General features: G+C 43.5%; 4 protein-coding genes across 8 annotated transcripts in view; 1 reads left to right on the forward strand and 3 right to left on the reverse strand.

The window, feature by feature from the left end:
• The window catches only part of LOC120908536 (translational regulator orb2-like), a 42,419-nt gene extending 28,223 nt beyond the window's left edge, over window positions 1-14,196 (forward strand). For 4 of the 5 annotated variants that reach the window (XM_040319652.1, XM_040319653.1, XM_040319654.1 and 1 more), the window contains exons 4-8: window positions 2,371-3,050; window positions 3,529-4,801; window positions 4,886-5,039; window positions 5,139-5,900; window positions 6,154-14,196. In XM_040319652.1, coding sequence (XP_040175586.1) covers window positions 2,371-3,050; window positions 3,529-4,801; window positions 4,886-5,039; window positions 5,139-5,900; window positions 6,154-6,940 — 3,656 coding nt within the window. In that variant the 3' untranslated portion in view covers window positions 6,941-14,196. The remainder of the gene's footprint in view (window positions 1-2,370; window positions 3,051-3,528; window positions 4,802-4,885; window positions 5,040-5,138; window positions 5,901-6,153) is intronic. The other variant, XM_040319656.1, reaches the window with a different exon arrangement.
• A 1,007-nt stretch (window positions 14,197-15,203) lies between these two features.
• LOC120908537 (peroxisomal membrane protein 11C-like) lies at window positions 15,204-17,874 on the reverse strand. The gene is made up of 4 exons (XM_040319657.1): window positions 17,511-17,874; window positions 16,608-16,972; window positions 16,218-16,286; window positions 15,204-16,134 (listed from the first exon to the last, which is right to left on the reverse strand). Exons 1-4 carry the CDS (start codon window positions 17,610-17,612, stop codon window positions 15,915-15,917), a joined length of 756 nt encoding a protein of 251 aa, XP_040175591.1. The 5' UTR covers window positions 17,613-17,874; the 3' UTR covers window positions 15,204-15,914.
• A 1,407-nt stretch (window positions 17,875-19,281) lies between these two features.
• On the reverse strand, window positions 19,282-20,644 carry LOC120897952 (lipase 1-like). Its single transcript, XM_040303198.1, has 3 exons — window positions 20,543-20,644; window positions 19,760-20,476; window positions 19,282-19,671 (listed from the first exon to the last, which is right to left on the reverse strand). Exons 1-3 carry the CDS (start codon window positions 20,642-20,644, stop codon window positions 19,282-19,284), a joined length of 1,209 nt encoding a protein of 402 aa, XP_040159132.1.
• Window positions 20,645-21,008: 364 nt separating this feature from the next.
• On the reverse strand, window positions 21,009-24,101 carry LOC120894381 (lipase 3-like). Its single transcript, XM_040296911.1, has 3 exons — window positions 23,766-24,101; window positions 21,642-22,352; window positions 21,009-21,570 (listed from the first exon to the last, which is right to left on the reverse strand). Exons 1-3 carry the CDS (start codon window positions 24,087-24,089, stop codon window positions 21,190-21,192), a joined length of 1,416 nt encoding a protein of 471 aa, XP_040152845.1. The 5' UTR covers window positions 24,090-24,101; the 3' UTR covers window positions 21,009-21,189.
• Window positions 24,102-25,344: the final 1,243 nt, after the last annotated feature.

Consider the following 25,344-nt stretch of genomic DNA (forward strand, 5'->3'; position numbering starts at 1 on the left):
AGCGATTTCCGCACCAGTTCGGGAAAAGAACTCTACGCGCGCGCGCTCATCTCCAGTCAAGCGCTTCGAAGAGCGTTCCGAAGCCACTGTGCAAGAGTCTCGAAGCAACAAGAAGAAGAGACGGCGATCGGTGTGTAAATCACCGTACCTGTGCAACAGGTGGTGGAAGGGAAAAGGTGTCTTATGTGAGAGAGTGGCTGCGAGTGGCGTTGCGCGTCTGATGGTCATATGATACACAAGCGCGCACCACCGCAACACCACCACACACGGTCAGCGGCAGGCGCCTTGCCACCGACACCGACGGCACCTAATTAGGGTGAACTCATAACCACCCCGCGTCGTCTTTGGGCAGTCGGAACTTCTTCCGCCTGGAATGAATGTTGCGGCGTTCGCACTGGGTCCGAAGGGGATGGGCAAGGGTGTGCTGTTGACCGTATCCAACCCATCCGCACCTGCTTTGCAGGCGTCCAACTTACCCGCGCGCGCGCCTCGAGGGGTGCTGCTCTGGTGTGTTATGATGGTTGCGTTATTAGGATACACGCATCGCTGGACACGACATCACCTCTTCGCGAGGCAGGCGAAAAACGAATGAGGTTCCCGTTCGAGCGGCAAGGAGCTGAAGATGACGCTAAGAGCAAACACCGCCAGATAAACCACATAGTGTAGTAGGGAGTGATTGGAAGAGGCACTGAGCACCACCTCGGCCTCTATATTGGGTTTGGGAGGGTTACGTGACGTTCCGTTTTGCGGCGGTGGTGTGGTGTGGTGGTAAACAATTCGATCGGCGGCCAGCTCTAATTCCTGGTGGAACGTTACGCATCGCAATCGTTGTTTGAGTTGCAGTCTCTTTTCTTGTTTTTTTTTGTTTTGCTTTGCACTGTGCATTGGGGGCGCTTCCCGCGCCGCCGCCAATACAAGCCACGGTACTTGCCCCAACCCATCTTGGATAAGCGCTCCTCTGGAATATGGGCATTATAAAAATATATGAGCTGCACGGCAAGAGGCCGCGGAAGGGGAGAGGCAGGTCTGTGCTGTTAATTTATTACGAATTATATTACTTGGAACGCAGACAAATTGAGGCGCGAGCACACACAAACACAATATGCTCACGAATTGTGACCTCACTGTAGATATGGTTTATGTCTATCGATGGAGTGGCTTCTTCAATTGATCTTTGTGCTTATTTGTTGTGCTGGTCTTGGAATGTAATTTATGTTTAAAATTATATACGCACGCTTGTGCCTGCTACTGAGCATGATACAAACTCTTCCCTCTGTGCGCTCTACCCTTTTGTCTATCCGAGCACTTTAGCCAGATATATGTGCGTTCCGATAATACAGCCATAACTTGCACATCGCGTCCTTCTGCATCATCTATCATCGTATGATTGTTGGGACCAACATCAAAACTGAGCATGAAAAGGGCGGGGATATGATTTGTTGCTTCCGTTTTGGCGCAACAATTACCCACTAAAACACCAAGTGGTCTGGGTGGTGGACATGAGAAAGAAATCACATCAACCGATAGTGTTTTTTATAGCTGCCGCGAATTCGACAAGGACATTGGGGCGCACTATAATTAGGCGTAGCGCGGATCGTTCGGGTTTAGCTGCTCGAAAAGTGCTATTTAATGAACCTTCCCTATAATTGGAGCAGAGCCTCTCTATGCTGTGCGGCGAGTATCCTTGGAGGACAGTGCCGTTCTGGAGAGAGTATTATTGTTTTGCACTTGAACCGGTGCCAAATAAGTTAAGAGAAGTTGTGTGCTGCTTCCTGCCAAATCGTCCATAAGTTGGTGGCATGTGCGTGCGCGTGTATGCATCTACGGGGCAATGGAATCAGGCAATGGATTGTGTATCGTCCGGCCAATAGTGCAATGGTTATACGCCTGACCGCGCGCTTGATGAGAAAATAGTAATGTAGGAATTGTGAAGCATCGATAAACATAATGCTAGTTTATGTATATTATTATCTGTATATTTTCTCGCTTCAATTGAACCCACATACATTAATGATCCCTAGTATCTACAGTTGTTTTTTCCTCCTAGATGTTTCTATTGTTAAAATCTGCTTCCGTTTTTTTGCCGCTACAATCGTAAAAGACCTGGGCAGAACCGCTTATAGGTTTTGCTATCATTGACTTGTTGGTTCACCTACAGGGAATAATTGAATTGAATTGAATTGAACATACACAATTAGAAAACCATTGCTGCGAAGAATCATTCTTCTCCGTAACGTTTGCTTGATGTTCGTCTCGATATTGGTCATGCTTGTCTGATTTTGTATTTTTAGAAACACAATTATATAATTTATCGTTACGATTGATTGAATTTTGATCTATTTTTCTCTCGCCCCTCTCCACGCGTCGTAGATAACATGTCCTTAGCCGATCTGCTGGGCGGTTCGCAGGCATCATCCCCCACCTCGGCAACGTCGTCGGTAGGCAAAGGTGGAGATGGAAGTCTTAGCAGCAGCACCGGCCTAGCGCACCACCACCATCACCAGCTACAACATAATCAGCAGCATCTGCCGCAGCAGCAAGGTCAACAGAATCACCAGCATCATCACCATCAGCATCATCATACCACGCTCGGGTCATTCGCGTCGTCGCTTGGCTCGTCCTTAGCGGGCAGCAGCGTGGCAAGACCGACGACAGTTTGCGACGACAGTGGCAGCAGCATCCTAAGCTGCTCCGGCGGCGGGAATAGCTCGGCAAGCGGAGGATCCGTTTCGTCGAATCCATTCAACTTCTCCAGCCTGCGCATTCCGAGCCCATCGCTTAACTCGCCCGACCTGCTGATGGGCGGCGGTGTATTGATAGGTGGTGGCATTGCCGGTAGCAGCAGCAGCAGCAGTAGCAGCAGCAGCGGCATCAGTTGCGGTGGAGCAGGAAGTGCTGGCAGTGGCCAGTCTCCAACGACACACTCGTTCTACACGGCCCTGCAGCAGCAGCAGCAGCAGCCGGGAAGTGGCGGCAGTTCGGGAAGCACAGCCGATGCCTTACCCTCATCGAGCGGCAGTGGCGGTGCTGGTGGATTCGAGGGATTTCGGGTGAGGAAACATGTCTATTATTTAGCGATAATGTCATCTAGACTATCTCATCCCAACCGGTACAAAAAGGGAGGATAATCAATTAAGATCGACGAAAATAGTTTTGCACCTTCCGCAGAGCTGAACAAGTGTTTAATTAAGTAAAGTTCTAAGTTATTTTTTTGGCACGAAACGAACAAGTGGAGTGAGTAGCGGTGGCAAACAGTTGCAAGTTGCGAATCTATCGCCGTTTGTCATCCCACTGTATGAAGTGCGGTTGTTTTTTGGCCAGATGCCAATTTTATGTTTCCCGTTGCTATTAAACGTTTTAGCGAGAGCAAAGTGTGTAACATTATTTTTTGTAGATCAATTGTGGCTGTGACTTATGCGGTTAAATATCTTGTTATTTATAAATCGGTTGATTTTTGCAGTAATTTCTTTTAAAATTCTATTTTTGGTTGGTTCATTGCGGGTTTGTTGTATTTTCTCCATCTTCCAGTTCGATACCGATCTGATGCTCGGATGTGTCGGCAGTGGTGGAATTGCTTCAGCGAATGCATTGACCACCGAAACGCTGAAGCAAAGACGACGAAACATTAGTTTCGACTGTTCCTCGCCCACCAACGGCACGTCCTCGCCGGGCGAAGGAAGCTCCCCCTCGCTGACACTGCTCTGCTCCAACAGTGGACGGAACTACCGAAACGGTAGCAGCAGCTATTCGCAGTCCCAGCAAAATGCATTATCCCATCATCAACAACAGTCGTCGACCGTCAGCAGCGTACAGCAGCAACAGTACGATCTGCTATCGGGCAGCAATGGTTCAGCGAGCGGCATCAACGGACCAGCAGGAGGAGGCGCCGGAGGCAATGGAATTACCTCCAACAATAACCACCTTGGCAGTGGAATGGGTAGTTTCGATTCGGCAAACAGTGGTACCACCAACAGCAGTGCTCTGTCACTGTTCGGATCGGGCAATGGTTCACTGTCCCGGTCGCACTCACCGCCGGACCATTCGGACACCAGCAACTTGCTGACGAGCCTGGAAAGCACCAGCATACTGGATATGCTAAACTATCTTACTCTAGGTCAGAGTACGAATTCGGTGCCGACCACCAGCGGGCTTCACAATCAATCTTCCCAACATCAACAATCCAACGGTGCTCAGTTGGCGCCCTACACCTCGACACTGAACACGCTCTATCAACAGCAGCAGCAGCAGCAGCAACAACATCAACAGCCGACAGCCGCTTCGGGATCGTTTGCTGGGTGCAATGCTGCGAGCAATAATGGAAACACAGTTGGTCTGTCTGGGCTAAGCCTGGGCAGTACCGGTTTTGCTACAAGCGAATACGATCGTCTGCAAAACCTGCAAGCGCTCAACACGCTGCGCCTGCTGCAGCAAACCCAGCAGCTGTCTCAGCTGCAGCAGCTTCAGTTCAACCAGTCGCTATTGCCAGCAGCGACTGGAAATGGTGGCGGCAGCATTTTCGGCAACTGTGGCGCTGGCACGGCGGCAGGCTCTATTTCCACGTCTGGTAATAATGCGCTTACCGCAAGCGGCAGCATTGGCTCGAACATGAGCTGTACCGGTGGCAACAATGGCAATAATAGTATGCAGGGAAAAAGCTGGTCCTCATCGCAGCAGCATATGGTGGTGTCGCATCGCCAGGGTTCCTCGTCGCCGTCACTAAACGGTGGATCTGCTGGGAACGGCAATGGGTACAATGACATCAACCTCGATCGCATCGCCCGATTTCATCGATCCTCCGCCGGTTTGTGTTACCTGCCTATATTATTTACAACCAATTGCTAAATGATCGGAACCTCCTTTTTTAATGATGCATTTTGCCCCACAGCACATTACGATGCCACTTGCACTTGGAGTGGCGTGTTGCCGCCTCGGTCAAGCCGGCTGGTGACATATTCGTCGAAAATATTCCTCGGCGGTATGCCGTGGGACATTTCCGAACAATCGTTGGTGCAAATTTTTAAACCATTCGGCTCAATCAAGTAAGTAGGGGAGGAGAGGTGAAAGCCAATTTTCAATAATAACCGATCACTGACGATGAATGGCTTGTTGTTTTTTTGTATTTCGTTGCCGTCGCATAGAGTCGAATGGCCTGGAAAGGAGCAACAGGCGACACAACCGAAAGGTTACGTGTACATCATCTTCGAATCGGACAAACAGGTGAAGGCGTTGCTGCAGTCATGCACGTACACTACCCCGAACGGTGGTATGCACGTCCATCATGGTGGCGCAGGTCCAGGTAACTACGGAGGCAGCCACACTGCCGTGAACGGTGCCTCGTCGAACGGTTCGGTAGCCCGGGCTGCTGGGGCGAGCTACGACGAGGCACCACCTCACCAGCACCAGCAGTCCCACCGGCAGCAAGTATTGCCGATGTCTAATCTGAATAAACCGCTAGCTCCTTCAGGTGCGAAGATCAACTTCAAGATATCGTCGAAGCGCATCAAGTCGAAGGACGTCGAGGTGATCCCGTGGAACATCGCTGACTCAAACTACGTCAAGTCGGCTTCGCAGAAGCTAGATCCAACGAAAACGGTGTTTGTGGGGGCACTGCACGGTCAGCTGACGGCGGAAGGGTTGGCGAAGATCATGAACGATCTGTTCGATGGCGTCGTGTACGTGGGCATCGATACGGATAAGTACAAGTATCCGCTGGGTTCGGCTCGCGTCACGTTCAACAACTCACGGTCGTACATGAAGGCCGTCTCGGCTGCATTCATCGAGATTCGAACCTCCAAGTTCACCAAGAAGCTGCAGGTTGATCCCTACCTGGAGGATTCGCTTTGCTCGATGTGCACCGTACAACACGGACCATACTTCTGCCGGGAAATCATGTGCTTCAGGTATGTTTTTCATTTTTAAGATTTTTAAGGTAACTTGTGCTAATGCCGTCTACGGCACTGACTTTTCTTGATGAACTTTATAAGGCTTATACAGTTAATAATATAGCATGACCGTTCCTCACGATTAAATATTAAAAACCTTTCAAAGTGAACCATTTTACCTAATAGGATGGCAATTCATTGATTAATGCTTAATGTCCTATCGATTACATGTGTGTTTGTGTTTGTATATGTATTTGCTGCCCATCTTTAGATATTTTTGCCGTTCCTGCTGGCAACTTCAGCACAGCCGTGAGGTGTATCTGCAGAACCATAAACCACTGACCAGAAACTCCAAATTCACCGCAATCATTGGTGTTGGCCCTCAGCAACATCAGCAACAATCGCACACATCCGGTGGCAGTAACGGCAGCAACGGCAACCATCACCTGCACCAACAGCAGTCGTCATTCGATCACAGCCCGTACTACAGTAATCACCATCACCATCATCACCACCATCATCACGGTGGCTCTGGTAGGGATTCGCTGAGCCAGCAGTCTGGCTCTAGTTTGTCATCACACAATCATCAATATCATCATCACAACAACCACCATCATCAGCAGCAACAGGGTAGTCGTTTAAGCTTGCTCCAGCAGCAGCAACATCATCACCACAATCACCACCGTGGCCTCGCCAAATCTCCCTCACCGTCGATGTGCAATGGCGCCGAGGGCAACAACAACGGTATTGGCTGCGGTGGCAACACCAGCAACACTAGTAGCAATAGTTCCAGCCCGATTGGTGTGGGAACGAGCGGCCGTAGCATCAATGCCAGCAGCACCAGCAGCAGCAGTTGCAGTAGCAACAGTCTCAATGGTAGCAACAATAACGTCAACTGCAGTGCTGGAACCGCCGGTGGCAGCACCAGCAGTGGTGAGCACGTATCGTTGAACCTGCAACAGCAGCTTAGCTTTGTTGCGGGTGGCAGCGGTACTGGTGGCAGCGATGGACTTAGTGGTAGTAGCAATGGTAACGGTGGTAGCGGTATGCTCATTTAAATTGCAACGTTCTTTTCAACTTGGTGGAGCGGAAATGTTTCTTTCTATTTATATATCATTTTTCCTCCGTTCCGATATTTGCTTTTTTTTTGTAATGTCGGTTTTGTTTTCACCGTTCTTTAGGCAAAATTATGTTTGTATGCCAGAGTTTTTCACGCCTAGTTTTTACTTGAACACGGCAAATATTGTTTTTTTTTGTGTTTCTTTTTCACCATCACTAACTCGAAACCACGAGGTTAGTATTTTAGTCGTAATGTGTGTTGGCAATCTATAATCTTATAAAAGTCTTGCCTGATTTGCTTTTTTCTGGAAAGATGGGATTTGTTGGTCAAACAAAAAGGCAAACTCTTACTCGACCGATGCTGTTTCATACCTGCCAAAGAAGTAGAAAGACGTTGGAAACGAATTTCCCCGATTGAAATTTACAGTTTATCGAACGTTGTACAAAATTCTTCGGCTTTGGCGCTGGCTTGGACTTGGCAGCACAGTCGACCAAACATGCAATATCGTCTCTCGGCTTGCGTAGTGGTAGCAGCTTTGTTATTGTGGATTTGATGCTTTGAGAAGGACGGAGGATCGCTTCAGAAAGTAACATTTGCAGAATCGTTAATTTTACCCAATAGTGTTTTAGTTCTTTATTCAAACAGCTTATTTTGACTATTGCTGTGTTTAAGTTAGCGCACAGAACTGGGATGTATGTGTCGGTGTAGCAGAGTTTGTGCTTTCTAGTATAAACTGCTTGTTGTACTTATAGAGCTACTACTTTTGCTGCACGGATCATCCAAAACATAAAAGGTGTGCAATTTTTTGCTTGGCACACCTTTTGACGGCCATGGCAAAGCGATCCTCCATACTAATGATTTTTCTCTTTGATAAGCTTATTTATTTTTGGTCAATTTTTTACGGCGTTCAGTGCCGACCCAAGAAAATGCACTTCTGCACCGAGAGACGACATGAATGTGGAATATTTCTAATAGTGATGAACCACAAACGTGACCGATAATACGCCATTTGACTTTTATACAGGCAAGCATTTTTTGTTTTGTTTGAAAATAGAGCCATCCCTGTGTTTTTCGTTGATAAGCTTGCCAAAAGAAGCTTAAAATAACACAGTATTTAAATGTTCGGGTTGGGAGGAACCTTCTGAAGCAGCCGCTACTACCGTTTATCGTTGCGCACACTATGTTTGACGGCTCTGTGCTACTAACCGACCGCCGTAATGATTGAAATCAACCTAACCTGCATACAAGTTTGCTCGTTTTTAACGACGTAAGCGTGAGGAAGACATGCGCATGACGTGTTGTTACTATAATCACTTTTTTAACGCGCACGCCACACACTATCTTGTGTCATATGTATGAATCCATAATCCCTGTTAGAAAAGCAAGGCGAGGAAAACAAACTAAATCCCCGTATGCATGCGCACATGCTCTGCTCATATTTGAAGGGAAACATTGTTGTTTTATTGTTGAAGCCCGCGCCGACCGAAAGCGCCCCCACTTGACACAGGGTGGGTCAAAGGTCAGGAAGATTTTGCAGAACAACAGCTGTGTCGAGATGATGGTATACCAATGTGTGGTGATTGGCTATGAATTTAAATACGTTTTTATTAAATGGCAGGGGTGTGTATTGCGTGATCATCGACGTGATCAAATGCAATCTTTTTAGCAGAGGGGGAATATGAAAAAAGCTAAAGAAATAATCGGGTAACAAACACACCATCATTTATTGCGCCATTTAATAAGCGCCTTCGCTCCAGCAGATACGCTATTTTACGTAAGCAATTATTTAAAAATATTGAAATGATGGAAAAATTAGTGCAGGGTGAAATATTTAAAAGTAACGGGTCACGATTAGATCAAATGCTACTACTGCAGCAGCGTGGTGCTGGTTAGTTGATTGTGTGTTGAACAGTACATTTACAATGGTAGGTTAGGAGGAGGGAGGTGATCGAAGGGCAAGTTGTTTCCAAAATTGAATTCTTACCGTCGTTGGTTATTATGAGCGTTTCAATCAGTTATTTATTAATGCCAATGTTCAATTTGGCGCGTTCGTTTTTCCATGTTTATTTATTCGTATTTATTGCAGGGCATAGCTTGTTATGCGCCAGGATTTGTTTATTTGTAACTTAAAACGCTATTCAGTGTTGCCTTTTTTTCGATGTAATAATAATTGAACTGTATAAAAATGGTTATGCACAATTGTGTTGGCAACCTTATCAAAACAATACCATCAATGAACATGAATCGAACCATAATTCTTATTCTTCTATGTTATTTGTATTGGTAGATGTGAACTGTAGATACATTTTCCCCGTTGGTTTTATTATAACGACGACGTACGCAGATAATTTTAAAATATTGATGGAAGAAATAATATTTTTAAAATAGGGAGAAAGATTCACTCCAGTTACATTACCTTGAAACATTGTTTTAATGCATGCATAGTAATAACTCCCTTGCATATTTGGTTTCAGCAATTACATCATACATCGTTCCATAATGTTTACATGACTCTAATGATTGTTTTTATGAATTGTTTTTTGTTTTAAATTTATCAAAAACCCTAGCAAATATTGGTTTTTTATTTACATCTTTTTATTCTTCATCAAGTTTGTTTTAGAGGCATGAAAATTCGGCCATTTCGTGTACTAAAAACTGCTTTTAGTTTACTACTTTTAGCGAGTAGAACGATCGGCGAGAATGAATGCGAGCATTACATACTGTTTCCTGTTGAGCATTACATATAAAATGGTACTATATTGAGATAGGTTTTAAGCTATATTCAATCATGCTAGGCCAGCTATATTGAAACAAATATGCTCATGCTGGTACATTGAAGGGACCCGTACATATAAGAATAAGGATCACACAACCACAGTTATAATGCCAAACCTAACCTAGGGGGTACATAATTTTAAGAAAATTATGCTACTTGGCCGATATTTAGAAGTATACAAGCGATATGCAAATATCTATATTTTTTATACAAAATAGTTGTGACAAAGTGACAAAACTCACACATAGTAGTAAACATCGGATATATACATATATATATATTAACTCGTGAATTCAGCCCAAAACAATTCGGTGGGAGTGAATTTCGAGGAGGAATAAAGTTTGTTATAAATCGCAGCTGAGAATATGAATAGTTACTTATGGTAAGACAATAATACATACATTTCCATCTGCTTTATATATAATATGTTGGAATTCTAGATGCAAAAGCAATTGTGTTGTTTTACGTGCATTCCATCATTGTTCAATTAATTTGTATTGTAACAATTTATTATGACTTTTTTTTCTATTTTGAATGTTTCAAGTCTCACTTGGCTCAAAAAATAAGCGAGAAAATGAAGGTAATGCCAATTTTACCATTTTTCTTTATCATATCTTCTTGGAGCTGGCACAAGGACCAGAATGAGTTAAAACAACTAGTTCTAAACTAATCATACTGATAATCATCGCATAGACTTCAGAAAATAAGAAAGGAAATATCGAGCTTCAATTATTTAATCGACGATTTTCATACATGGTTAAAGTACGTACGTTGAATGCTGTTAATTATTTGGTAGTATTATCTGCTACAAACATATATGATATTTATATGCCCAACCGAAGCGATGGCGAAGGGACATAAAAAAATACACGACTATGACGTAGAATAGTTGAAATCATCTGACTCGCAAACAAGAAATAGCTACAAAATAACATATGTATATGAAACAGAGGAGCTCAGATGAATTAACCCCTGCTGCTATCATGCAATCATCACGTTTTTACTGGTGTCACCATTCTAAATAGTAGAATTTGAATTACTATTTGCTATTCCGTTTTTAATTTTCAAGCCCCTTCGGATTTGAATGAAACATTTTTACACTAATTGCCTTTAGAGCTCACATCAATTTGTAAAGCCAATCCGTTTAATTAAGAGCGCGAGATAGAATGGGTAAGGAGCAATTCCTCAACATCAAATTGCAAAACATATAGGATACTAAAAGAATAACGAAATGTGCCTAGCAATATTCATAAGATAATCTCACAATACATCAAGTGCGTGTATGTTAATGTGCGGTGTAAAGTTTGAACTTTCATTAACAAGCAAAACAAATAATAATAAACAGAACAAAGTTGTGTGTGGATTCAAGTGCGCTTGATATGAAGAGCTATTCTGATTGATCAGTAAGATTCATGCTGATCTCGAACTAAAAGAACGGTGGTTGTTCGAAATGACATTTGATTTTTCAAACAAAAATATAACGAAAAACCCGTAACTACGTTTCATCAAGATCATTTTGATCATCAATTTTATGACATTTTTAAAGCAATTTGATCAAACGAAACTTTGGACTCTTGCATCACTACTCTGTAGCGGATTTTGATGGTCAGATGTTAGTTTACATTACTTGGTAAAAAATAATGTCAGTTTTATATTGTTCGTTGTTGTGGACAGGTATTTAAATAAAAAAAAGAAGCTATAAAAGAAAAGCATAGACAATTTTCTAATGGTAGAGGCATTGCAGTGAACAACGATTGTTATGTTGCATTCTTCGATACTTAAAAAACATATAATTGGTAAACTATTCTGATTATTTGAGAGCAAACAGAGAAGCAGAACAAAACAATCAATAATTAAATTTTTATTTTGTTTTTTTTTCTAAAAATACTCCTGGCAATTGTGCAATATTAACATTCATTTATAAAAAAAAACAAAAAAAAAATAGCTTACTTGCGAGACGGCGTGTATCAACATTTGTTAGGTTAGGTACAGATAGATGGGGCGATGTTTTGTCTCGTGGCAAATATGTGAAATACATTACAACAAAACAATGTTACTGGTTTAGTTAATAACATTTTAAAATATCCTTGTAATTGAACTTATGAACTAAATGGTTTTACATTATTTATTGAGTTATTCGCGGTCATATGGAGTTAACAGATATAGTTTAATGTTTACAACAAGTTCGTTCTTTATTTGTAAACTAAATAAAACATTCAGATAATGATTTTTTTTTCGTTAACGCATAACATCGCATGATAGTGTCAACATAAAAATATAAACACTTGTTTTTACATGCATGGACTTATCAAACATGATCTATTTAAGTTATAGACGCATAACCACGAAAAATGCACCTTCGTTATGCTGCTGCATTACATTGCACTAACGGTGGGCCAATTTTTGAAACTGCGCTATAATTAACGATGCATTGAAATTTTTAACTAGAAATACAGCCTGTGGTTGTGTACATATTTTAAAAAACGTTAATTTGTCGATTGGCAAACAATTTAACAGTTCGTATGAGCAGTAAGAAGAAACGTTGTTGTCACTTTTACAGACCTAAACCCCCCAGTTACATGTTCATCGCATGAAACATTAGCGCGCGGATTCAGCCGGACCATCCTTATTCCGCGCGTAAATGATGTGACTGGTATTTGAAGGTTTAAACATTTAATTTAAACAACAAAGCCCGCACACCTTAATGCAGCACTCCAAGGTGTACGTGGCAATAATGTGCACTTTCGGTCCCGGTTTGATAACGTTTTATAAATTCGTTTTAATTTTAGCCTTTTCTTTTTATGAAAATGCAACAATCACACAAGTCTGTGTGGTATTTGGGTGGCACTAGGTAAACAATTGATACAATTTAAAAGCAATGTCTAAATTGCTTCAAGGGCGATGTTTTAAAGGGCAGCACGAAACGAATGTAATTTGATCGATCTTTTACGTATTTTACTATACCTGTCTCTCGGGGGGTGGTGCGTGTGCTGCGTGAGTGGGTTCCATAGACAGATAATTTTAAAAATGAAATTTCCATTACCTTTTTTTTTACGTGTTATGATTACTAATTTTATAATATATATTTGCACGTTGTGAAAAAGTGTGCGCGTGGTTTTATGTACTGTTTTTATTTATCTATTCGTGTATTTTTTTTACCTATCTATAGTGTTGTTTTGTTGATTATTCATGGTGCTACAAAAAAGGAAAACAATTGTTTTACAAAAAAAAGATGGACAAACAAACGGAAGATAGGAGCTAAAACAGTTTTTTATAACAATGCAATACTTTCAGCCCAATTTTAATTAGACCAATTTTGACAAGTGCATTTGGCAAGGCATCCCTCAGTCGAACCTGATAAAATTGAATGGAAATCGAAATGGTTTGAATGAAATGCTGAAAGGAGAAGTAGAAACACTGTAAAGAGTGTGCAAAAAAAACAGATTTTGAACTGAAGCACGTATTTCTAAAGCAATGTGTATATGAATAGAGTAAGCTGCAATGCAGTCACGCAGGCAAGCAATAAAAGTTAAACATAATTCAAATGAATTATGGTGAATATTTAATCGTGCGACCAATATACGCTTCAATACTATTCTGCTGCTATCCCGCAAACTCATTTGTGAAAGCAAGGATGCGAAGTTAAGCCTTGAAAGAAGCAAACAACAAACAATATCGATAACAATCATTCGGACATATACGGCGCAACAGACCTCCTTCGTGTCGTGTGTGTCGTCACATGAAACTATTTAACATCATTTAAGCAAACCCAATACTTTGCCGCATCTCGCAAAAGGCAAGTTGGTAGGACCAAACTATATAAATATACATACTAATCACAGATAAATCTACCACACATCTTAACCTCAGCTGCTGCTTGATTGGAACATCTATACAAAACTATGTATATGAACGCTGTAGCATAAACCAGTGTCTGATGCATGACGCTCATGGGTATCTTCCTTACATGGATACGATGTACGGTATCTAATATTAACACTGCTTGGATAATCATTAATACTGTATGCGGAAGCAATTAAAAGAAAAAAACTCAAATAAGACAAAATCAAAATATGAAACTATAACTGGAAAATGCTTTTTGTGATGGAAGTGAAGTGAAACTAAAAACTTATCTAGTAAGAAAGCAACACATGGAAATGTAAACCACTGACGATAATAGCAATAGCGTAAGGCTTAGTTAAAACCCTCGAATCGGTTTATAGACATTTATAATGAGTTTTCCGAAACGCAGATATAGAATCTAGTGCAAAATTGCGCAGTATTGGTGATGCCTAACTTTGTTAATAGAAATAGTATCATTTAGCCGATGGATGGTTGACGATTGTGTAGGTACGTCTATATATGCTACGCTGCTGCATGTGTTACGAACAATTAAAGATGTGGCAAAAGAAACTCGTTTTATCTACCATTGCGTTATTCAAGGTATTTACCAACATTAACCGTTTGAAGAAAAAAAACTTATACGTAACAGTCGTTAGTGCGCGCAAGGTATTGAAAATTCATACAAAAAGACGAAGAGTACACAAAACAAATACGGTGGGGGCAATCAATCAATACTGCTCGATCAATGACCCCTTTAAAACAATAAACACTTCCCCGAACGAATGACGCTTTTTAAAATGTTTTTTTTTTTGCTGAAAATGATTATAACAGGAGTGAGGAAAAGGGAGGAACATGCAATACACCAATAAAAACCCACAAAGGGTTAATAATTTCGAAATTAGAGCAAGAATAACCATTTCTTACCGCATTAAAATCTGATTGAAAATGCGATGACGCGCACGTGTGTGTGTGTATTTGCTCGAAGGTAGGAAATGAGAGAGGTTAACTAAACAAAACTATGCAAAAGTTACAATCCTCCTACTATACACTTAACCAAACACATTCCGCACCCGCTTTCGAGATTATTACTCGCCAGAAAGAGAGATACACAGAGACAATATGAGAAAGACAAACAGGAAATTTAATGCGCCAAAGTTCAATATAACAGCAGTATGTGGTAAACAGAAAACTATAGCTAAAGCTACTTTTTCTTCTTGGCTCGTAACGATTCGGTTAACACGGGAGAGGTTCTTTGCACGACAAAAACAATGCATACGTACGAAAGAATGAAGACTTGAAACATTGCAGGACTCTTGCAAGAAGTAAGCCACTGGACATGGAAGTTTTTGTGTGCATTTCTGTATGTGGCTGTGTGCTTCGCGGTGTGCAGTTAATAGGCGAGGGATATGAAATATTCATTGCTCCCGCATCAAAACCGATTCAAAACCGATCAATGACAAAAGAAGAGCGCTCACACAGACCCAAACTTAGCCAGCGAATGAATGATTAAGGCATTAGGGTATAGAGCTAATGGAATGCAAGCGACTGCATCTTCCCTACCATTCCCACAAGCAGAAAGCATTACGAAGAACGAATAAGAGCGAACAGGTAAAGGGGGGAAAAGGAAAGTACATCTCAGAACTGATCAAAAATGGACTTTGTATTAACGCAAAACAATAAGAAATATGAAACAATAACAAGTAGCAAGTACTACTACTATTACTACCACTACTACTACTACTACTACTACTGCTATTTATTCCTAACAAACAAAGGAAGCCCCTGACGTTTCAATACACACCAAATACAAATAAAAAAGAATCAATAAAACATACAGATTTCATCAAATTTACCCCTGCGTTCTTTGGGCGGTCTCATTTAATTACTTTAAGAAACTTTAAGAAAAAAATACTACAGACATAGTGCAGTTTTTTGTTTGCTTTTGTTTGTATCATCTCTCTGTATCATGAATATGGACACAAATTGTTTCAAAATAAAAGATTTATTTACAAGTCAAATAACTGACTAGAGTTTTGTTTTGTTACATTTTTTTACAAAAGACATTAGCATATTTTTCTTACAGCAAACAATTGCAGGACCCGTATAATCTAAACAATTATTAAACTAAAAGGTAATGATTCTACAATTTAGCTTTAAACTCCATATTAAGGCAAAAGTAGATGTGCGTTTTTCCTGTCCTATATATCTTATCCATTAAGAGGTCCCTTCGGGAAAGCAAAATGAAAGCAGTTCTTCTAGATGTAAATGAATGTTCGCTACACTCTTCTCGGGTGGGCACGCAATCGATCGCCGTCTGGATGGAGGTGTTGTGTTGGTACGCGAAGGTAATCGCCTAGGAACTCTGCTTAACGATTCGCTTCTTAGCCACATACTGGTAGAGTCCCAGCAGCGAGGAAATGCTACCAATCAGTCCTACGTGCCAGGTTTGGAAACGGCCACCCCAAAGCATACCCTTGGGCAGGGTACTGCCGGCATGAACCAGATCCAGCGACAGCCGCAATATCGATATCGCCTCCATGCGCTGTTTTATCAGCAACATGCGGAACGCTTGGCTAAAAGTGACAGACAGATATGGAAAGCTCGATGTTATCACACGTTTAACTGGTCTTGGCAACAGCCAAATCCCGATATTTACCTGCTTTCATTTTCCTTTTTATCGATGCATGATTTATGCTGTTCCATCACAGTGAAGCTCCGGATGGTTCTAGTTATCGATGTAGCAGGGAAGTGTTGATAAAGAAATAAAAATAGGGAATCATAAATCAATTAGCGGAAATCAGGGATGTTGCGCGCAGTTAATCCTGTCTAATGGAATGCGATTAAATCATGGGCAGGGTCAGATACACACCAACGTGCAATATAGCTGATTTGTTGGTGTGGGGTCAGTTGTAGAATAGATAAATGCTACCTTAAGATATGGTTCGATAAAGTCACGTGATACTCGAGCCAATGTTAAATTCTCTACGAAAACTTTGCCTTCGATTGTGGCGAAATGTGAGACCGCCTTCTCGGTTTGAGGACTTACTTCATCAGATTGAGGTAAATCGATGCGACCCATAGCATCGAGTTGATCGTGTCCCACCGGGTCGGGTTCTCCACGTTCAGCAGATTGTGCTCGATCAGCCAACAGATCTTGTCCACCGGGTAGTACGCGTGATCGATCAGATTCGTGACGAATCCGATCAGACCCATCCAGCGGTCCGGCTCCTTGCTGCCACAGCCGTAGCTCAGACTGTACGCCAGCATGGGCAAATCGTCGAACAGGCGCAGCGTGGCACGTGTTTGGGACATTTTCGAGCTAAATATGGCCAGTTTTTTGGCACGCCCCGGGTCGGATTGTGCATACAGCCCCGAGGCTAGCTTTGTGGTGTAGCATAGTGTGCGAATAATCTGTTGGGATAAAAAAGGATTTTAATGCCATCATTTGCCATTTTATAGAAAAAGTTTTAAGAAAAAGCTCAGGCACACAACGTCAAACGAGGGAGCTGACCTTCAACAAATTTAACAGTGGAGGTACTCATTTATCACATTCACCCACACACCATGCGTGCCTTTTTGCCGCGTGGAAGTAAACAAACCGGTCTGGCGTTTAAAATGTGCCACCCATCATAAGGCGGTTACATTTCTGTTGCTTTTTCGATTGCGGCTGCAAGGTATTGCTCGAAAACACGAATGCTGTACATACAACTAATGGGTCCATTTTTCTTCACCACTCGCAACCACATTTCACGCAAACAAAAGCCAGAAACAACCGAGCCCATTGTGCTGGGGGCGAGGATAGAAGTGAAAGTTGTTTTCAACGCCACCAACGACACCCCATAGCTTTATCCGACGTGGAACTTTTGGTGCTCCGCACTTCCGCATTACGGGGACGCTTTTTTTTCAAAATGCTGATTCTAATTGGCAGCAGTCCGCAAACCATACGCACCTTATCTCGGCCGGTATATCCGTCCAGCATATCACAGATTTCGTTCAACATTTTGCTCATCTTGTGTGTCGTACGTAGTCCGAACGATAAACTAAGGATCATGCAACTCGTTGCCTAAAATGATCTTTGCTCACTGATGCCGAGTCGTGAGGCAACCGGTCACCCCGAACCCGATACACCACTTATTACTTTCTGCAGCAGCTCCCGCTCTAATCTTATCAATTGATCCCGCAAAAATGGACACGAGAAGAGATACACACAGGTGGTTAAAATACGCAAAATTACACTGAGCAGCTGCTGGTCGGGATCGGAGGGAGAGCGAGAGTGTGTGTGCTTCTCGCTGCAGGTCCGATGGAATGTTTTGGATCGGTTGCCACTGTAAAGCACATTGCATAAACAGTGCCGCTGTAACCGTGCTGTCAGGTGGGTGCCGCAGTACCCAACCAACAAAACGGGCAACGTGTCAAACTGTCAAAGAGGGTTGTTGGGAAACTGGAATTAGTGTGCCAGTTGGCGTGTGTAGCTAACCAATATAAAAGAAATTATAAAAATTAAAGTATTAATTATTTGTTTTATATTGATTTTACCCAACGGTGCGCGTTCGAAATTAAAGCATATCTCAAGTGCCAGAAATCCACTAATCGACCACTAAACGGGTTCTAAACGGGTCAAGCTCTCAATCTAAAAGCTATCCCAAGCGCCACAGATTAAGCTTAAACGACTGGAAAATTGAATATCCATAGGAAAAAAATGAAAGCTCCATAGCTTCACTCGTTTCCTCAATAGATGGCGTATTACAAACCCATAATTATATTCTTGTCCTTTTCTTGCAATGTGCTTCGACAAGTTTCATCTAATCATGACCTATGTAGCCTTCTAACTTTCCGAGCAAAAACCTATATGAATGGTCTTGTGGTCAGATACGTGGGTATCAACACCAACGACCTTTACTCAAATCTCACATGCTTCAGTGCTGGTGGTTTCCATTGAAGTTTAGTATTTAAACAATCGTATCGCCGTGCTAGTTCTAGCGATGCATAACTTCAATGCGAAACCATACAACAGTATAGAGGAAATAAGAAAGCTCTCCTCCAAGCGATGAAGCTCAACTGGTTGGGGTATCCCACCAACAGAGAGCACCACCAGCTTTTTTGCTATTTTTAGAATGCATGAGTCGTTTGCCGTCTGCTAAACGAAGTCTTTCTATATTCCGTTTAGGTAAAGAGCTTGAGTCGTTTAGAAGCCGTTTAGTGGTCGTTTAGTGGATTTGTGGCACTTGAGAAAGATGGCGTCTGATGTCGTAACACCACCAAATCGACGTGACACTTGGAACAAAATGAGCCGTTTCATATTCATGCATGATGTTTCACCAAGCCTCTACCAATCATAGTCTAAATATCATGCAAACCTCCTACGGAAACTTAATTAAAATGGTCGTGTGATCAGATACAAGTCATTGTAAATTATTTTTAAACTGAAATTTTGAGTCGTGTAGATCTCATTTAGGAGTCTTTTACGATATTCGATGTGCTTGGGATAGGCTTTAGGCAAATACGATAGCATGAAAATCAATCTACGTGTGACCGGTGCGTTTAGGATAGGATTACCAGGGTGCGAAGATTCACTTCTTGTGTTATTTAAATCTAAGATGACAATGTTGATTAACATTGTATTTAATGGTCATGATGAAGTACTATTTATTCAACGAGGATGTATTTCTTTGATTTCAAAATAGTCATGTCCCATACACCGGACCCACCTCGATAGCAGTTTAACTTTTCTCTAGTTGTCGTAAAAGCTCAACCATATCATTCTGCAGATTTGCCATGATTTTAGTATAAAGGACCGTTCTAATGCGCTTGGCAGCGATAAAATCGAGATGGGTAAATTTTTTACCCCCGACAGCGCGTACCTCGCGAATGTTCGGCAGCGCAGGGGTAAACTTTCGCACATTTTTCGGATGAATGATCCAATCGTTCATGCCGTAGTAGATGTACACCGGGACGTCCGAGGCACTAAGGTTGTACGGCACGACGATGCGATCCACGGCACTTTCCTGGTACGGTCGAAAGATTCCGTTCTGTATGACCTGGTGGTAGTGGTACACCTCCTTAACCGCTGCCCCGGACGGACAGTGACCAACCAACGATTGAATGGCATTCTGTAGCAGCCGCACATAGTGAGTTGGACAAAAGGTAAAAAAGTCATATTTTTCGAAAGTTTTTTTACACACACCAATCCATACGCACCGTATCGAGTGATTCCGGATTGGGGCCAAACAGATTATCAAACAGCACGACGCACGGGTTTCTCTTCGTCTCCGGTGGACACATCGTTTGCAGCATGCCGCTCTGCTGTTCCGACCAGCGCAGCAGCTCCACCAGGTTCGTAGTGAACGCGAGTGGCATGATAACTTGCGCATTATCGACCAGCGAGTTAAGCACCGGGCTGCGCACACTATCCAGCAGCACGGACGGCGCGAGCGCGTGTGCCAACCGGATCTTGCGGTTGTACGCGGGCCGGCTGCTCGTCATCACAAAGTAAGCCGTAGTACCTTCGGAGTAGCCGATGTAGTAAATTTGCCCGGCCGGGTGTTTGGTGTCGCTTAGCATGTAGTCGATCACGGCCGGCAGATCGTAGATGCCCTTCTCGTGCCAGGTAAAGTTCCAGAAGGCCGCATCGCTCGGTGACAGCTGCACGTGCTGGCGGGAGTACCGATTGCCGCGCGTGTTGATCAACCACACGTCGTACCCCGCTTTGGCCAGCTGGTAGGCTAGCGCATCCTCCGGTCCGATCACCAGCCAGTCGGCCGAGCTGCCGAGCAAACCGTGCACCAGCAGTACCGGCAGCCGGTCCGGATCGGGGCCCTGCTTTCGTGTTATCCGATGAACGCCGAGCTTGTAACCGTCGGCTGTTGTGACCGTGTACGCCTGGCCACGGTAGCCGTACTTGTTGATGAGCTCTATCTGCAGGAAAGTTAGTGTCATTCGGTTTAAACGAGTGCGCAGACACTGACCACGAGCACTACTTACCGATGTAAGTTGACCATCAATTCTGCTGATGACAAACTTCCCGCCAGTAGCACTAGTTAGCATCAACAGTGTTACGGCGAACGCTAAACAATTTGTAGACATTGGACCAACTGTGTGCGCTGTCAAACAGACCGACCGGTACAATCGAGAACCACAAGCGTACGAGCGATTCTATTTGACTGATATTTCATAGCCCCACAAACATATATAATGAAGAGATTTGGAAGCAACAATCTCACTGCCGATCGGTAATTATTCTGTATAATAATATCAAAGGTGTAATTGGTCAGCTGCTGTGTTGGCCTTTCTGGTTAGGGGTGCGCGCACGAGGCTCCATTTTATTGGTAAACTAAAAATAAACACTCCAATTGACGAACGGTCCAAAAACTAAATAAATGAACTATTAATTTTAGATGATGTTTCGAAAATGAAATTGTTTATTTCAGATCAACATTTTCCGATCCATCGCCGCCTAAACCTGTCAACATTGTACACAGTATTAGTAAACTCAATTTGTCACAATTGAAACACACGTCAATCGAAACAGTAACAAACCAATCACGATAATACCTTTATTAACATTAACATTAAACATTATAATTACATGCCGTCACCACACCGATACGGTTCCGGACATCCCAGTCTTTTCACAAGTCGCGCAGCTGCTCCAGAATGCTGTCGTACACGAGCGCACGGACCCGTTTGGCCGCCACAAAGTCGAGATGGTTAAAGTGCGGATCCTGCACCTCGGTCAGCGAGACAACGTTCGGCAGCTCAGCCGCCAGCCGCACCACGTTCGCCGGTCCAACCATCCAATCGTTGAGCGCGTAAAACAGGGCGACCGGTGCCGTGACGGCCGACAAATTGTACGCCGGCGGCTGTTCCCGCCCGTAGTGGGCCAGGTTCTGGTCCGTCCGCTCGTAGGCGAACTGCTGGAAGCGGCCGCACCGATTCAGCTGCGCAAAGTGTAGCAGCTGCTTGCTGGACGCACCGGACGGATTGTGCCCGGCCATGATGTGCTGTGCTAGCTGTGCAGAAGGAAAGAAAAAGCAAATCATTAAACAGGGAATATATGATATGGCACCCTGTCCACACCTACCCGATCCGTGCCGTTTGGGTTCGGTCCAACCATCTGCTCGATCAGATGCACACAGACGGGCCGGGCGATACGCGCCGGACACAGGGTCCGCTGCAGTGCGTACTGGACAGGGTTGTGGGGCAGCACCTGCCACATCCCGACCGCGTCCAGGAAGCACTTGACGGCGGGACCGTTTTCCGCCAGCCAGCGGAAGATGGGACTGCGCACCTGCTGGACGTAGACGGCCGGCGAGAGGGCGTACATGCGGGCAATTTTCGCGTTGTATTCGGGCCGGGTGGAGGCGAGCACAAAGAACACGGTCGTACCCTGCGAGTAGCCGATGTAGTGGAGGCGCCTTGCCCCCGTCACGGACAGGACGTGATCGATCGTGGCGGGCAGATCGTAGTAGCCGATTTCGTGCCAGGTATAGTCCCAGAACTCGCGGCTATCCGATGATAGGTGGGTGTGGCGCCGGCAGTACCGATTGCCGCGCAGATCGGCCAGCCACACGTCGTGCCCCTGGTCGGCCAGCAGGTAGGCGAGACTGTTGTTCGGCCCGATGATGAGGAAATCGGCCGAGCTGGCAAACAACCCGTGCACCAGCAGCACCGGTAGGGAATGGTCGGATTTGGTGCGCATCGGAGGGATTCTCGTCAACGTTAGGATGTAACCGTCGGCGGTGGTGATCTCGTACTGCTCGACCGGGTAGCCATACTTACGGATCAGCTCAGACTGTGGAAGTGGAAGGGTATTACACACGAGTTGACAGTTGACAGTGAAATTAATTGCATTTTTGAGTACATTTCAGTGCCCCGATAGTTGTTGGAATCAACTAACAGCGTTGATAGGAGTTATGCCTTTATCGAGATACTTGCATCAGACTTATTAATCTGATTAATAATATGTATGTCTTTGCTCCTGGAAGCTGATATTGGCTTGTTTTTAGGATCCAAACCCCTTGAAGAGGATTCGTAAGTTTAAAGAGTTTCTTACAGGGTTTTCGAGGATTATATAGACATGTTCAGCGAGTTGTAGATTCGTTCAGGCATATAATAGACTCTTTTAGCGAGATATAGAATTGTTCGGAAGTAGGCGTTGACATGTTCGGTTATACCAAGGGGGATTTAAAAATATCAGGTGGTGGACTCTAGTGCATTTTGACAATTCGTCACTTGACGTAAGGTCCCCAGGATTCAAACATTGTTTACATTTATTAAATTTGTTCATATAATTTATCTACCCCATTTTTTCGATTAAACATTCTTTAAAAATATATTTTGGACTTTGCGAGTTCTTATTTACAGGGTTTTCAATGATATTATTGACGTGTTCAGCGAGTTGTTGATTCGTTCGGGCATATAATTGACACTTTCAGCGAGATATTGAATTGTTCGGAAGCAGGCGTTGACAAGTTCGGCGATACTATAGAGCGACGTGTTCACTTTCGTACCCCTTGGACTGCAGCTTGGATCATTCTCATCAGAAGGTAAACAAACGGTTTTCGTAAAAATATGTTTGTTTTAACTAATTCATGAATTAAACAGCTTGGGGAATGATTATTAGCTACTTTTAGGACTTTTCAGAATGAAAAATTGAACCCTGCGGTACAGTGTGTAAACAAAACAAATGACAACACTACAGAATTGCTGAACTTGTCAACGCCTGCTTACGAACAATTCTATATCTCGCTGAAAAAGTCTATTATATGCCTGAACGAATCTACAACTCGCTGAACATGTCTATATAATCCTCGAAACCCCTGTATATTCTCAGTGTAAGTACTGCCAAAACATGCTGACACGCGGCAACCTTAATGCCGGAAGAAAACTCGTCTCGTTTCTTGCTTGCTTGCTTCGACCGTCACGATAATGGCGACTCTTCAGCTTTATCTTTTCATTTCCCGCCCAAGTCTTGACGGCTATTTCACTGAAACTTTTACAACTAACCTTGACCTGATTGTAAAACCACTCTTATTTCGGCCAGAAAACCTTTCAAAATATGACCGTTCCGCACCTACTCGTTTCATCACACTAACACTGTACTCCACTGCACACTAAAAGCTACCGTAATTGATTGATTTTGTACGACCATCCGGTCGGTCGCTCGCGCGGGATGTCACTACTAATGCACGAACACATAACTCACCGTTTCCAGCATACCGTCTTCTTCGTCAATTGAGAAAACGGTTGGATAACCGCCGAACGCATCACTCGAACGTGCCACTACCCTCAGCGGAAGGGTCAACGTACAAAGCACCAAAATGTAGGGCCACCAACTGCTGCACACTGCACTCCACCGGTAAGGCCAGATGCACTGGGCTGCTGCTGCATTTCCGTAACGAACCACGGCCATTTCTGCACTGAATCGCCATCCGAGCTGTGGGCAGGTTAGTTGCTCGGCCACTGGTCGCTGCGCTGTGGCTACGCTTTCTTCAGCCCGAAGCTGATTGCAATTGCAGTGGCGGTGCATCGGCGTCGACAATCGGTACTGTGTGTGTGTGCGGTATGTATCATGGTCAAGGCAAGCGAGCGGGAGATCAGTTGTCCTTTGCCTTGACTCGGAGTAGACTTTTTTTGCTATTGCATTCGTACGCAAGCGGGGCAAGCGTTCGGTTTGTGGTGCGCCTGGCTTGTGTTCCGGCTGTGAGTGTGTAAGAGCAGTTTGTATTTAGTATTTATTTTTAGATTTTATGCATAGTAAGATTTCATAATTAATCTTACTATCATGATTTATTTTTTTTCTTTCTTATTAATGATTTATTTATTATTTATTATTAAAAACTTATTATAAAAATGTCCCAAAAATGTCTCATCAAATGTATTATAATTATAACAATGTCCCAACTTCTTGAAATATTTAATTCAGCACAATCATCGACATTCTTTATCGCGGCATAACTGACCTTCGCGATCATGTCGGCCTTACTTGTTTGTCAAGTTTGTTATACTGGATACCTCAATTGTCAGCCGTCGCAACGCTACCGAGGGACCATCCAAATGGGAATCATTAACCTTTTTCTACTAAATTAAATAAAAAAAATATCTTTATCGAATTATGTCGAAACAGTATTTCCACTACATCAATAGATGCGTTTGAAGAGATTTTGTTAAAAATAAACCCTTTTCGCCCGCTCTCTCCTTATCACTTCTACCCCTACTGTAATAATGCCGTAATAAAATGCGCACATCGATATGAATCGATTGTACACGAACAGGAATTTAAATCAACATTCCACTGCACGAATCATCTCAGCATATCCGACTCGGTAATTACGCGTAAATCAATTTCAACAAGGTAATTTTCTCCCAATTCTTACGACACTTGGGTACACCGCTTCAACTATCGCGCAAGTCTCTCGAGCGACATGAGAACGATACGCGTCTGTTCATGAGCGTAAAAGGAGAGAGAGCGCGAGAGAAGCAAACGCAAAAAACAACAACAAACGAACGATGATGAGCGTAAACCATAGCAATGCCCGATCGTTATCGCAGCTAATATCGCCCGTGCGAATGCAAATATAGATAATGCTGCTGCTCTAGCACCGCCTTTACCCCATCACCGCTGCTACCGAACACACCGAACGAGGCCCGACATCAAATCGAAACCCCGTGAAACCTGGGGCCCGATTATCTAATCACTGCAATTGATTGCAGTGTGCAGCGATTAGAGGAAGTAGTTACCGATCATGAAAGGGAGGAGAAGGCAAGAGGAAAAGGGGGAGGAA

This window comes from Anopheles arabiensis, chromosome 2 (genome assembly GCF_016920715.1).
Source record: "Anopheles arabiensis isolate DONGOLA chromosome 2, AaraD3, whole genome shotgun sequence".
In the NCBI taxonomy this organism is placed as follows: domain Eukaryota; kingdom Metazoa; phylum Arthropoda; class Insecta; order Diptera; family Culicidae; genus Anopheles; species Anopheles arabiensis.

What these genes read in the sequence shown, in the direction of transcription:
- LOC120908537 (XM_040319657.1), bottom strand. Translation starts at nt 17,612, where the DNA reads ATGATCCTTAGTTTATCGTTCGGACTACGTACGACACACAAGATGAGC. An exon ending in GATATACCGGCCGAGATAAG is followed by an intron (nt 16,973 to 17,510) that starts GTGCGTATGGTT and finishes TTATCCCAACAG; the next exon opens with ATTATTCGCACACTATGCTA. An exon ending in AAAAAGGAAAATGAAAGCAG is followed by an intron (nt 16,135 to 16,217) that starts GTAAATATCGGG and finishes TGTCACTTTTAG; the next exon opens with CCAAGCGTTCCGCATGTTGC.
- LOC120897952 (XM_040303198.1), bottom strand. Translation starts at nt 20,644, where the DNA reads ATGTCTACAAATTGTTTAGCGTTCGCCGTAACACTGTTGATGCTAACT. An exon ending in TTGATGGTCAACTTACATCG is followed by an intron (nt 20,477 to 20,542) that starts GTAAGTAGTGCT and finishes ACTTTCCTGCAG; the next exon opens with ATAGAGCTCATCAACAAGTA. An exon ending in ATCCGGAATCACTCGATACG is followed by an intron (nt 19,672 to 19,759) that starts GTGCGTATGGAT and finishes CGGCTGCTACAG; the next exon opens with AATGCCATTCAATCGTTGGT.
- LOC120894381 (XM_040296911.1), bottom strand. Translation starts at nt 24,089, where the DNA reads ATGCACCGCCACTGCAATTGCAATCAGCTTCGGGCTGAAGAAAGCGTA. An exon ending in AAGACGGTATGCTGGAAACG is followed by an intron (nt 22,353 to 23,765) that starts GTGAGTTATGTG and finishes CCACTTCCACAG; the next exon opens with TCTGAGCTGATCCGTAAGTA. An exon ending in ACCCAAACGGCACGGATCGG is followed by an intron (nt 21,571 to 21,641) that starts GTAGGTGTGGAC and finishes CCTTCTGCACAG; the next exon opens with CTAGCACAGCACATCATGGC.